At 58.7% G+C, this 13355-nt stretch overlaps 1 protein-coding gene across 4 annotated transcripts in view; it reads left to right on the top strand.

Annotated features, from left to right (window-relative positions):
* Positions 1–13355, top strand: part of Slc38a12 (solute carrier family 38 member 12) — a 52336-nt gene that overhangs the window by 34066 nt on the left and 4915 nt on the right. For all 4 annotated transcript variants that reach the window (XM_021731204.3, XM_005332528.5, XM_021731203.3 and 1 more), the window contains one exon: positions 449–542. In XM_021731204.3, the coding sequence (XP_021586879.2) occupies positions 449–542 (94 nt within the window). The remainder of the gene's footprint in view (positions 1–448; positions 543–13355) is intronic.

The raw sequence follows: 13355 nt of genomic DNA, 5'->3' as shown, positions 1-13355 counted from the left end.
TGCCATGAAAACGTGGCTGATGGACAGCGTCCTGATTAATCCTCCTCTCGTAGCCCTTCAGAAGGGCTGTCCTCTCTACCGTGCTGTCCGCTGGAGCCCGCGTCCCTTCCTCCCTGTGTCCTTTCTTCCCAGTAACAGGGCATATCTGGTGTTCCTTTTGATCCTGATCTTGCTGCCATCTCCTAGCGGATCTGCGCTTGTGGCCAGGGCAGTGCTATAATGTCACCTGGGCCTCGCTCAGAAAGTGCAGTAGTGTCTGAACATTATGAGTGAGCGGTGGCAGGGAGGCAGGGCTCTGGGCCTCCTGTCCCACCGCTGGCACTTGGCACTTGCCCACAGTGACCCATTTGAACCCTGGGAGCCTCCACCAGTGCCTGGTGCCCTGGGGTAAGTGGGAGCCATCCCGTCCTCCAATTCCGCTGTCCCTCACCGCTCTTCCCCCACCCAGGCCGTCTTCACTCTCCTCCTGGGACCCTTCACCTTCTTTGACGTCCAGAAGACCAAGTACCTGCAGATCCTGACCTCGCTCATGAGATGGATCGGTGAGTCTGAGGAACCTCTCCATTCTCTGCCCTCCTCCCCTTGTCCCTTCCTCCGCCTGTCCAGAGAGGCTGGGAAAGCTCCCAGCCGTGACTGGAACGTGAAGGTGGCCTCCATTAACTCAGCCTGCCTGGTCCTCTGACCTTTCCTGAGGGCCAGGAGGAGGCTGGTGCCCTGCCTGCCTTTCACTGGTGGGGAAATTTGGTACCAAAAAGGAAAAGTGATTTTTTTGAGGTCACATTGTGTGGCTGGATCTGGGCTAGGACCTGGACTGTGCACACATGGCTAGCCTCCTTCCCAGAATCGTGTTGGGTCCCTGCTGACCCACAGGCTGGGGCAGTGGGCTGCCGAAGGCCTGGCTCAGGCTGTGCCCACTGCAGGGGTCAGAGTGGCACCACCCTGCCTTCTTGTGGGTACCGCATGAGGCAGTCATAAACGCAGGGGCCAAGGCAGCAGCACTGTGAGGCTCAGAGCCCTGGATCTCAGAGCGTGAAATGACACCCCGTCCACCATGGGTTCTAACCAGCTGACGCCTTTGAGTAAGAGCTGGAGCACAGGGTCTCTTCCCCTCACCAGCGGGCAGTCGGGAGCTTGTTCACTTCCGCCAGGCCTGCCACCCCCTCAGCAGGTGCCGCTGCTAATGCAGCTGGGCTGAGAGCAGCTGTGGGGCTCCGGCTGCCCACCCCCAGCCTGTGCCCTGGGCATCCGCTGGACACTTGTTTTGCTTTATATAAAAGCAAAGATAAGCCAGGCACGGTGGCTTACGTACAACCCAGCACTCAGGAGGTTAAGGGAAGATGGTTTGAGACCAGCTTAGACAGCAAAACCCCGTCTTGAAGAAAAAAGGGGAAAAAAAAGGATAAAGGCATTAAAAAATGAAAAACAAAAGCAAAGAAGGCCATCGCTGTTCTGTTAGAGAGATCTCGGGCCCGTGAGTCTACCTGGTCCCCAAGGGCTGCCCTGCCCCTGGCATGGGGGTTCCAGAGGGACCCTCTGCCTGCCCTCCTTCCCCACTGTCTTTCCCAGTCCCTTTGCCTCCACATCTGCCCTTCCCCGCATCAGGACTCAGGTGCACGTCCTTGTCCCATGCCAGGACCCAGGTGGATGGGCAGTGGTGCTCTGAGGAGGGGTATACCCAAACGACTTCCAGAAATTCTGGCCTCTGTGCTTCCCTCGTCCCCCCAACTCAGTGTGAGCAGCAAGCGCACAGGAGCCCTCATGCCCTCTTCTGGTCAGGCAGCCCTGCCGCCCCTGGAGGGAGCCCATCGGGAGCAGGCAGCCTCCCAGGCCAGGAGTGTGACAGCAGAAGGCTCCCGCTCTGGTAGGAGGGACCCATGGCAGTGCTGGAAGTTCTTCCTTGACTCTGCTCCAGCCTGCACCTTCTTCCCACTCTTGGTCTGTCCTTGTGAGGACGTGAGAGCAAGGCGGGGATCAGTTCTGAGCCTGCAGGAGCCCGCTGTTCAGGTGTGAGCCTTCAGTCTCTGGCACCTTTCATCATCCAGCAAGGAATGGGGGGAGGGATTCCTGGTCTTCCTCTGTGAGATCTGGTTCATCCTCACCCTGGGGCTGCTGTCTCCAGTTTTGTCCCCAGGGTTAACATGACCACCTGAGTCATGACAGGAGACAAGAACTTGAACCACAAGGGTCGTGTGAGCTCCTGGATAGACCTCATGGGGACACAGCCCCTGCAGGACTTGTAATCAGAGGTCAGGGTCAGCAGGGAGCAGAAACGCAGGCCACCCACCCTCCGCCTATTGCTCTGCCTCCCAGTGAGCAGGATCTGGAGAAGGACTCTCCCTCCTCGCCTCCCCGGCCTATTCTGTGTCCCAGCTCTTTCACTCCCTGCAGCCAGTTCTGCAGCCCTGAAGTGACTCCTGCCCAGTGTGCTTGACTGTCCTCAGCCTGGGTGCTGGCGCAAAAGCTGAGCTTTGTTTTGTTTCTTTCCCTGTCCTGGGCACAAGCAAGGGACAGAGGTACAGGGGATGCACATGCTTCCCCTGGTGTGATGGATCCCCCTGTCAGCCCACAGGGGACAGCCACCCGGATGATGATAGCTAACAGCTTCTGCAGCAACCCTGCACCTATCGAGTGCAACAAATTCCTCTCTGCTTCTGGGTAGCAATACTTCATCTAAAGAGAGGAGCTTGTGGTGGGCATGGTGGCACACCCCTGTAATCCCAGCCACTGGGAGACTGGGGTCGGAGAATTGCAAGTTCGAGGCCAGCCTTGCAACTTAGTGAGACCCTGTCTCAAAGTAAAAATGACTTGGGTGTGGCTCAGTGGTAAAGCGCCAAGGGATTCGCTCAGTACCCAAGTAAAGAGGCCCAACTCATACCAGATTGTGTCAGAGGAGCTACCAATCTCCTGTTGCCCGCAGGCCCAGGGCCCTGGAAGACTGTGTCAACGCCCTGCTCCCTTCCCATTCTCCCCTCCCCCAGGATCTAGCTAAGGAGTGGAATCAGCTCTGGGGCTTGAGAAAACCGACTGCTGTTACCCCAGTGGCGGGCTGCCCTGTCCTCTCATGGTGCCCACCAGGCACCAGGCACTGACTGCAGTGTCACCCTGGGCCCCCACTCCAAGGCTCTTCTGTGAAGAGGTCCCGCTCACCAGCCCTGGGGCTCCTGAAGCCCCGGAGGCAGCCCCTGCCGTGCTGCAGAGCCAGCGGCAGGCAGCAGCCCCGAGACCAGCATCCGAGTCTGAGCAGAGACCAGCTTGTGAAGGTCACGGGCACTTGTCTTGTGGCGGTGACACAGCTGTCTTGACACGTTGTCTTTGCAGCCGATTGCCTCTTTTCTCCCTTTGATCTGAGAGATAATCAAGTGTCAGGAGTCTCATGGGGAACAGCACAGGCAGCCAGTTTTCTCCATGAGAGACTCAGACCCCTGGGCTTGAGAAGCAGACCTGTCACTGACACAGAGCATGTCCAGGAAGAGGCAGGGCCCAGTGAAGTCAACTGAGCCTTGGTGAGCCAGTCTTTTGTCCCTCTGGGCTGGCAGTGCACCTGGGCATTTCTCCTCTTGGCCTGGGAGCAGGTGATGGCCTCCTCCTGACCCCAGCCGCAGTATGCAGGGGAGGAGCCAGGGAACAGAGGCCACGGAATCCCCTGCAGCCACCAAGAGTACCACGTGGGCAGCCCTGTCAGGGGGAAGACCCTCGGTCTGCCTGCTGGACCTTCACAGGTCTGCTAGGAACAGGGGCTGGACCCCACGGAGGGTGTCTGTCCTCTGGGCTAAGCTCACCCTGGCAGTCTTTCTAGAAGACCCTGCAGGCAGTGGTCTCCGAAGCCCCACTTGTCTTCTCAAGTCTCTGCCAAGCTGTCTGCCCAGCTCCCTTTCTGTTTTGCCTCTGAAAAGCAGCTGCGTGGCCCATCCCCGGACATGACCCCCCCCCATGCTCACCCCCACCCCCGCTGCGCACTCCCCGCCTCTCCCCTCTCCCTAGATTAGGGACAGGCCTTTCCAAGAGCCGTGGGGAGCTTGGGGTGGCAATAAGCTGGCTTGGCTTCCAGGAGACCAAGGGGAGAATGGGTACCAGAGGGACCAGAAAGCCATGAGTGAATGTGCTGAGCCGGAAGCTTTCTCATGCTTAATTAGGAATTTGTTCTGCCATCTGTTGAAATGAGGCCAGGGGAGATCACAGGCCCCAGAGCTCTGCCGAGGAGCTGCTGGCCAGTTCCTCCGAGGCCTTTGCCCTGCCCTTCCCAGAAGTCCTCTCTCTCTGCCAAAGTAGGACTTAAAGAGTTAAATGGCCTTTTGAAACAGCTGCTTGTCTATGGGAAGTGAAAGAATATGGATGACAAGTGCCAAGGTCGGTTCATTCTTAATGTGCCACAATTAAGTTCTGGGGACACCAGATTGGTCAGTGTGGGATCCCTGGACTGCAAATACCTCTCAGTTCGCATGTGCAAGGAGGGTTTCTCTGTGCTGTCCCAGAAGTGAGACTTGTTCAGGCCTTAGGTGACCAGCCCCCTTGGTCCTGCCGTCTGCGCCCCACAGGCAGCCACTTCAGGTCGACCGAGGTTCCTGAGCGCGGGGCCCAGCTCCGGGGGCTGGTTTGCTGTGAGTGCTGCACCTACAGTTGTCACACTGCAGGCCTCACCTGCTTCCCTTGGCGTGGGTCAGACAGTGTCTCTCCCACTGTGCACAGCAGACCAAGCGCCCTCCGCCAGGCTCCACGTCGGGGCCGTGGTGGTGAGGACTGTCTCCATCAGCGGCTGTGAAGACAGGTGGGATTGTGTAGCAGGTACTCATTAGCCCCGTGGCTGGCACCTGGTCAACGCTCAGAGGCAAGCCACAGTGACTAGCGTCACCCTTGTCATCTCAGCCAGCTTTCACACCTGAGAGTAGCCTCAGAGTTAATCCCCTCAGGGGCCAGTCATGGGTACAGGGACGAGACCTCAGCCTGGTCCAGAGAGAGCTGTAGCACTTAGTAACGGAGCTGGGTGTCCACAGTGTAAGGCTTCTCCTCACTGCACCCCAGCTGTGGTCCCCTGTGCAGTGGAGAGGAGGCCTTCCCTGCACCCCAAGCCCTCGCCAGCACCCTCAGGGAAGCGCAGCCTGAGAGCAGGGAGAAGCAGGCCCTTCCCCTGCTGGGCGAGGGTTTCTCTCCAGCATCCAGCTCACTGTCAGCAGCAGGTGGACAGGCACCCTGGAGAGGGAGCCACAGCACCATGCTTTGTCCCCACAGGCCCAGGGACCATGGCCTTAGGGCCAGAGCCTCCAGCAGCTCAACTCACACCTGTGGTGGCCCCGCCCTGCATGCCCAGTGCTGCCCAGCAGGGAGTTCTGGGGCTGGAAGGGGCCACTGTGGCATGATTATTTCAGTCCCCTGCCTGTTTCCCCAGACAGACGCCTCCCACGGGGGGGGGGACACAAGCAGCTGGCTCAGCTCAGGGCGTCCCACTTGGCGTTATTAAAAGTCAGATTCTTTCTAATAAAGGCTCTTGCCCTGGAATGCCGCCGCCCTGCTCAGGCCTGGGCTGTCGAGGACCTGGGCCTCCCTCCCCTCTGCTTGTGGATTCAGAGCAGATGCTCACAGTCTTCTGCTTTGTGTTCCCCTCAAAGTGGGTCAGACGCCGTCCTCGCCAGGCAGCCGCGGAGGAGCTGGAGTTGGCCTGCCCCCCACCACCCCCAGCAAGTGCCCCAGATTTGTTTTCCAAGCCAGAGGGAGAGGTGGGACTCTGTGGTGGTGGCAGGCAAGGCAGGAGACCCCCAGGAGGAGACCACCACCCTGCAACAGGGGTTTTCTGGTTTTTACCTGTCCCCTGTTCACGCCTGGACCCTGAGGGGTGGGAGGCATCTTCCCGTGGGACTGCTGTTATCTGTCAGCATCGGCAGCCAGGGGTCTCGTGAGCTGGGGCCATCTGCTGCCCACAGCTGCCAACTGGCATTTGAGTTCTTTTACGGCCATTCAACTGGTCCTTCTCAAGGGTCTGGGAAAGACCCTGCCTTCCAAAATCAAGGTGGCACATTTCTGTCCCCTGTCTCCTTCCCTCCCGCCAGCCCTCCTGTGTCCGTGCCCGCCTACCCTGTCGTCTGCAGCTCTGCCTGTCCACCCACTTTGGGCCCCTCTTTAGGGCTCTCTGGAGCTGTTCAGGTCCAGCTTTCCCTCATTCCAGAAAAACCTTTTATATGTGTTTCATTTGGTCTTAATTTTATTGTTAGTTTTCTAGAAATTCTCTGCAAACCCAGAGGTCCCTTTATAGGAGACCGTCCCTTTATAGGAGAGGCACCCACGGTTTCTGTCCTCTGGCTGTCAGGGCAGAGTGGACATATCGTTAGCCTTTGCTGGGGAGTAGCTAGCCATGTCCTCCAGCCATAGTCGGGAGGCGCCCGTGAAGGCCTCTGCTTCCGGCTGCATCTGGTCTGAGCAGCCCTCATTGTCAGCAGCTTTGATCTGCATGTCGCCCAGGTATCTGTGGGTCCAGCCACTGGATGAGGACTCCCGTGGCTGACCTGGCAGTGGTGCAGGTGTGGCCTCTGTGGGGGCAGGGGCACCTCACCCACAGCTGGCCTCTGCCCTGCTGCAATCTGGCAGCCGTCTGCACCTGCAGAGCGAGTGGGAGCCACCGAAGCCCCGTGCTCTGGGACTGTGTCAGGCTAGGGGAGCCCAGCGTCCTTGTCCCGACGTGGCCTCCTCCTCTTCCTTGCTCCCCTCTCTCTCCTTCCTGCTCTCTCTGCATCTTGCTGGCTGCTCAGGAGGGAAGGGCCCAGTGGCCTCCAGGGGAGGATGACGGTGCCTGAGACGTCGTTAGCCATGTCCAGGAAGGAGGTGAGCTAGCCGGCCCTGCTCTGCCTTCCCCGCGGTTCCACGCTGGGCTGCACAGGCCACTTAGGAATGGAAAGTGGGGACTCTGCCACTGGGTACTCCCTGTGTGCCCCATGGTGGGGAGGGCTGGGGACGATAAGCCAGGACTCTTGGTTTCCGGCTGCAGACTTACTTGGTTGCTCCAGAGACTCACTGCCTCACTGCCACCCCTCCTGCCCCAGGAGAGAGAAGGACTGGGAGCAGTCCCTCAGGGAGGACAGCAAGCACTGTCCACCTAGTCCTGTAGCCGACTATGTCAGGGCTCTCTCTCCTGCCCCCAGAATGAAGAGAGAGCACAGGAGCTGGCCTGGCGTAGGCAGGAGTCAGGGTAGCTTTAAATTCCGTCCTTAGAGCAGAAACCAAACTGAGCTTGGGGTGAGTCGATACAGGCAAGGCCCCCAGAGAATGTCACACAGGTCCAAGGGAGCAATCTGACATAGGGGCCAGACTCACATCTGTGTGGGGCCAGAGACAACTTCCAAGGGGACTGAGAATGGCCTGTCCTCTGGGGGCTCATACAGGAGTGCCATGGCCTGTGCCTAGGGAGAATGGCAATGGCCCGGAAGGAAGCACCCACTTGGGCACCAGCGAGAGCACTCATCCAGATGATGGTGAGGGATACTTGGCTTTGTGTGGCCTCAGGATCACCGGGGTTCATACAGCAAGTCTGCACACCCTGCTTGCCACCACTCCATCCCTGAGCCCCAGACCCCAAAGGATTAGCCGACCCTGGTGCCAGTGACATATGTTCCTGGGGACTATTCTGACAGTAGCTCGACCTGACCCGGCAGGTGGGGTCATCAGTATAATCCCAGTCCTCTCCTTGGACAAGGACAAGTGGGCGAGGACTCGGCACTGACAGGATGTCCCTGCCTGCTGGGACTGGGCCAGGAAGTAAGGCTCTGCCCTAGTAGGAGGGACCCCACATTGGAGTGGTTGCTGCGGGCCTCACTCTGCCCATGCCGGCTCCCCTCCTCTCCTTGGCACCCACCCCCACGTCATCTCCACTTTTAAAGGCAAGGAAACAGGCCACCTCAGGATGCGGTGAGTGGAAAAGCAAGAGCTGAACCCAGCATAACCTGAAAACGCGTTTGTTTGGAGAAAACAGCCTCCCTCCCTCCCTCTGGCCCTTCCAAGATGTGCAGCCTCCTGGGGCATCACTCACACCTCCCCCTGCTGTCCCCTGTCTCTTCCTGTCCCCTCTAATGTGGCTCTCTTTTTGAAGTTGGTTAGTATGATTATCTGGGGAGCAAATGCACAGCCACCTGCTTCCCTTTAGGGTCCTGAGTGGGTCTCATCGAGGGTTTTGTGGCCATGAAGGACAAAACCAGTGTCAAGTCTCCCCAGACCCAGCCTCTACCTGGGGCACCAGGGCCAGAGCTGGTGACGGGCACACACTGGCCATTTGTTATCATTAGCCCTGGCATGTTGATTCTCTGCTTGGAGAAGAAAGGGCTATCCCTCTGACAGGCACCTTGATGGATGGCCTCCTCCTTGCATGGTCAGAGTTGGAGTGGGAGCCCGAATGGGACTTGGAGAATAGCCCAGTGTCTGGGGCGCTCCACCCCAGCCTCAGAAGCACCTGGGGTTGGAATCTGAGATCGGAGGGTTGAGGGGGCTGCTGTCCAGGAAATATCCCTGCCTGGGAAAAGCCCAGCTGTCACCGGCTTTAGGGGGCTTATGGCCACGGACACTGGGAGGAAGTTGGTTGGGTTCACCCCTGGCCCTTAGGGTCATGACTCCAAGTATTTATGCAAAGTTGTGCACCCTGGGGATAAAGGCAGAGAGTACAGCAGGTGGACATAGGTCCCTCGTGCCCACCACAGGCGTGTTCCTTATCCCTTTCGGGCCGCTGGAGGAGGGGAGCTGGGTGGCTGGGGTCAGGGTGGTTGCAGGGTGGTTAGGCAGAGCCCCAGGTTCCCGAGAGGTTCTGCTCCAGTTCACATTCAGGCCCAGCCAGCACCTCCCTTCCACAGGGCAAGCCACCCACTGTCACTTGAAGAGACTCAGAGCTTACTTGTCCTTTGGCTTTTCAAGAAGGATCAATGCAGTGTCATAACCCCACCCCATGCGAATCAAGGCGGGTGACAGAGTTATTGCTGGGAAACTTGGGCTGAAAATGGGGGCTGAAGGCAGATGTCACAGATTCCCAAAAGATCAGGCTGCACGGCCACACAGCACAGAAGACCCACTGCCCAGCGGAAATGCGTCATTGGCCGCTTGGGAAATTTTTAATTTTTCGGTAACCACTTTAAAAACATAATCAGAGCCAGGCTCCGTGGTGCCACGGTAACCCCAGGAACTCAAGAGGCTGAAGCAGGAGGATCAAGGCAACTGAGTGAGACCCTGTGTCAAAAAGTAATATTTAAAATATACATATATAGAATCGATTTTGATAATATACCAAAACTCTGTCGGCATGTAATCACTATAAAACAATCACAATGAGTTTTGTTTTCTGGGTCTCACTGTTGCTTAGGCTGTTCTGGAGCTCCTGAGCTCAAGTGAGCTTGTTGGATCCCCCAAAAGTGAGCATCTATGCCCTGAGCCCCCCAACTTCAGACACCTGCTCATCCCCCATTTGGTCCCAGCAAGTCCACTATGAGGCCTTGACTCACTGGTGCTTCACCTGGTCAGCAAGATCCTGTTCTCCTTCCCAGCCCAGGGTGAGTCCAGGAGGTCGGGGACTGTTCAGAAAGGAGGGGTTCCAGAGGGACGTGGTGTTTGTTTATTCTCAGCCTCTTACAAGTCAGCATCCCCTTTGCCCCTTGGCAGCTGTTCAGAAGGACGTTGGCTGTCCTGGCCTCTCTGCCAAGGAGAGAGGCTCTGAGGACACCGCCACGGGCCAGGCATCTTCCACAGAAACTTCTTTCTTTTTGGCGTGAGGGTTACACTGGTCCCAGAGGTGCTCTACACTGAGCTCCACCCCCAGCCCTTTTTATTATTTTGAGACAGGGATTTGCAATCCTCCTGCCTCGGCCTCCCGAGCCACTGGGATTACCAGCACAACTGCAGCACCTCTCTCTGGACAGCTTTGACTGACAGCGTGTTGAGCGCTGTGAGAATGGGTGTTGATAGGAAACTGACCACCCATGCAGGGCGCCAGCTTGCCGTGGTGCAAGCTGATGTCAACGTGACCCGCCAGCCTCTCCTCGGCTCCGCCCCATGCCAGTAACTGGATGCGCTTCTGCTGGGGGGCCAGAGGCCGCCCGGGCCTACAGGCAGGGCAGGGCAGACTAGGCTTGTGTAAATTCGGCCTTCACCCTCACCTCCCCAGGAAGGGAAAGGAGATGCCCTGTCCACGCTGGCTGCTCGCTGGCTCTCGGGCTCAGGATCTGTGCCTGTTTTTGACTCAGTTCCCGAGATAATGACTGGCCTGCTGCGCTGTCTTCCTCCCTCCCTCCCTCCCGGGGAGCTGGGGGGACAGCTGCGCCTCAAGGTGAATCAACGGGCGAGCCTGCTTGTAGGACGCAGAGGGGTGAGACGTCCGCGTGTACACCCCTCCGGGCGAGTCAGGCTGGGAGCCTGGGAACCTGAGTCCCTGTCACTGTCCTGCAAGGAGCTCCTCCTCTCCTAACCGAGAGCCAGAGTGGGCTGTGGCCGTCACACCCTGGAAGGTCCTTGCAGTCCCTTCTGATGGCCTGGCTCTCCTCTGTAAGGCCCACCAGGTGGCTTCCCACCGGTGGACACTTCCCAACACAGGTGTCATCCTCGGGCCCCAGCCCCTGTGGCCAGGGCCAGTTCCCTCTTTTGTTGTAATGGTCTTCTGTATCACCCACCTGTCAGTGTCCTGTGCCACCCTCAGGTGACCAGAATAGTGCTGACACTCGGTGGACACTGAGTACGTCTTCAGTGGTGAGGGAAGGAGGCGCCGTCCTGCCTGAGCCTGGGGCTGCACAAAACCCACACAACTGTTTCCTCATGGGCTGCTGCTCCTCAGATGCCAGGGTCTCCTGACCCCTCATCACTGCCCGACAGTCCTCATGAGACATGGTGTCAGTCCTCACTGCCTTCTCCCTCAGAGTCCTCCCTGGATCCTCACCCCTGGGAGTGTCATTTCTGCTATGGAGTGCTCTGTAGCTGGCCTGTGAGAGGGCAGACAACCAGTGGGACTGGCCCTAACCCTGGGGCACAGCAAACCCACCGGGGCAAATCCCCTGCTCGTTTGCTGGGGAAGTCCTGCACGTCCGGATGTCCTTCACTGCTCTCTCACCTCTACATCCTTCCATGGCCCCCACACAGTCCCAGAGGTGGGTGTAAGCTGGTGTGGCTTGGATGGCCAAGTCCTGGATGCTGGGCACTCAGAGCCGTGCTCCCCACTGTATCCTGATGGCCTGTCGCTCACGGCTGTCACCCTCGTTCACTTTGATTTATGAGCAGACCTAATGAGTTTTGGGAGTGACTGTCTCCGGGGACGGGCCATCTATCTGGGAGGGAGCTGTTGAACTCTGCTCCTCCAGCAGCTGCAGGGGACAAAGGGGTGTGGTCCAAGGGCAGCAGTTGGGCCTGAGCCCCTGGTCTCTGAGCCCCCAGCCCTCCACTTCCTTCCCTTCCCTCCCTTCCCTCTTCTGGGTGTTGGGGTCACACAGGTTTCTTGTCACTTGCCTGTCTGGAAGCCAGGCCAGAAAGTGTCCCTTCTCTCCCCACTCCCAGGAGACAGCCAGCACTGCCATGTGTCCCATGGTGGTAGGAGCCGGGGGCCTGCCTGTCACTCTCAGGCCTCGATGGCCACTTCCTCAGGAAGGCAGGTCCAAACCTGTCCTTGTCCTGGTGCAGCAGTGTGTGCCCTTCCTGTGGCTCGCTGGGCTGATAGGTAGGTGGGCCTCCTTGCCCTGCTCCAGGGCCCAGGTGCTGCCCAGCACGGGGCAGAGGGAGCCACCTCTTCCTGGAGCTGGCGCCTGGGTCTGCCCTCCCAGCACCAGCAGCACTTCCGCACGGCCTGGCAGAGCAAGGGGACCTTGGACAGAAAGAACTGTGCTGGGCATGACTAAGAGGACAGGAGGATGGCCCACTGTCCCCCAGGTGCTCGTCAGGGAGCCACCACTCCAGAGCAGACTCTTCCTAACACTCCTGGGCCACCTCACGAGGCCTCAGGCGGCTCCTCACTCCTGGACAGCAGACGGCATCGGCCCTCGATGGTAGATCTGGGCTTTGGATGAAGAAGATCAGGAGAACCGAGCGGGTGGCTGGTCTAGGCAGGCGCCTTATCAGAAGCCTGCGAGACTGTCTGCTTGCCACCTAGAGCCACAGCTTCGTAGATGTCCTAGAAGTTCTAGAGAGAAGTCCCACATCGTGGGCCGGGGCTGGGGCTCAGCAGTAGAGCGCTTGCCTCCCACATGTGGCCCTGAGTTCGGTGCTCAGCACCACGTAAAAATAAGAAAACGCAGTAAAGGTTTTGTCCATCTACAACTAAAAAATTAAAAGTCCTCCATCATCACTGACCTAAAGGTACAACCCCCCCCCTTCCCAGATGTCTGCTCTGGGGACCGCTGTCGGCGGGCGAGCCTCGGCGGGGTGCACAGGTGCGAGCTCACTCAGGCCAGTCCTGCCCTTTTGGAAACCTTAATAACTTGGTTTGTTCAAGAGAAGGAAAGCCCCCCGCTGGGCTCTCTAGTCAGCATCCTGAATAAGCAAGCCACTTTCCGCCTGCATTTCCTACAGCTTCGTGGAGACCTGGTGCTGGGCAGGAAGGTGTGCAGAGAAGCCCCAGCTGGCATCCCGGCCAGAGAGCACTAATGGGGCTCACACTGGGCAGCTGCATCTCTGCCTTCCTGCCCGCTGCCAGGACCTGGGGGCCAAGGCCCAGGTCAAGGAATAGACGGGATTTCTCTTGACTTCTTTCCAAATTCATGTCAGTCGGGGCCAGGGCCTGGAGCAGGTCACAGGTGGCACCCTGAATGGCAGTGACAGGGCAGGATTGAGATCTCGCCGCCCCTTGGCCCTGCTCAGCACCCTGCCCACAGCCTCCTGAACCACCAGCCCCGCCACCACGCAGCCTTGGCCCCAGCTGTACCCCACCCTGCTCTGCAGCTGGTGACCTTCCTGAGCCACAAGGCTGGCCCCGCTGGCTTTCTGAAGGCCCCCCATCCCGCCCCAGCGTACCTGGGAGCAGGTCTTCCTCGCAGACCTCTGCCATTCACACCCCTCCTGCACCCACCCCGGGAGTTTCTGGGATGAGCCAAGCTGCCAGGGCCAAGACTTGAGGGAAGAACTAGGTCACTGCTTCCCCTTGACTGGCCAGGGCCCGGAAGATTTGTGACACCCTGGAGCGGCAGGCGTGGTGGGAAGGATCGGGCTGTGAGAGGCGGAAACAAATCATCTTCTTTATTGGTAATCTTCTCAGGCCTGTTCCTGCACTCCCCTTCCCTCCGCCATCCCTCCTGGCCCCAACAGTGTCAGGCAGTTCTGATTAAAGTCATAGATGACCCCACCCCACTCCCCAATGCATTGTGTGGGAAGACACTGGCCTGGCCTCCTGTGGGTCCCAGCAGAACAGCCTCTCCCTGGGA

Source organism: Ictidomys tridecemlineatus, chromosome 3 (genome assembly GCF_052094955.1).
Source record: "Ictidomys tridecemlineatus isolate mIctTri1 chromosome 3, mIctTri1.hap1, whole genome shotgun sequence".
NCBI classification, from domain to species: domain Eukaryota; kingdom Metazoa; phylum Chordata; class Mammalia; order Rodentia; family Sciuridae; genus Ictidomys; species Ictidomys tridecemlineatus.
Note: the sequence above shows the minus strand (reverse complement) of the source record. Positions and strands in the feature narration are given on the sequence as shown.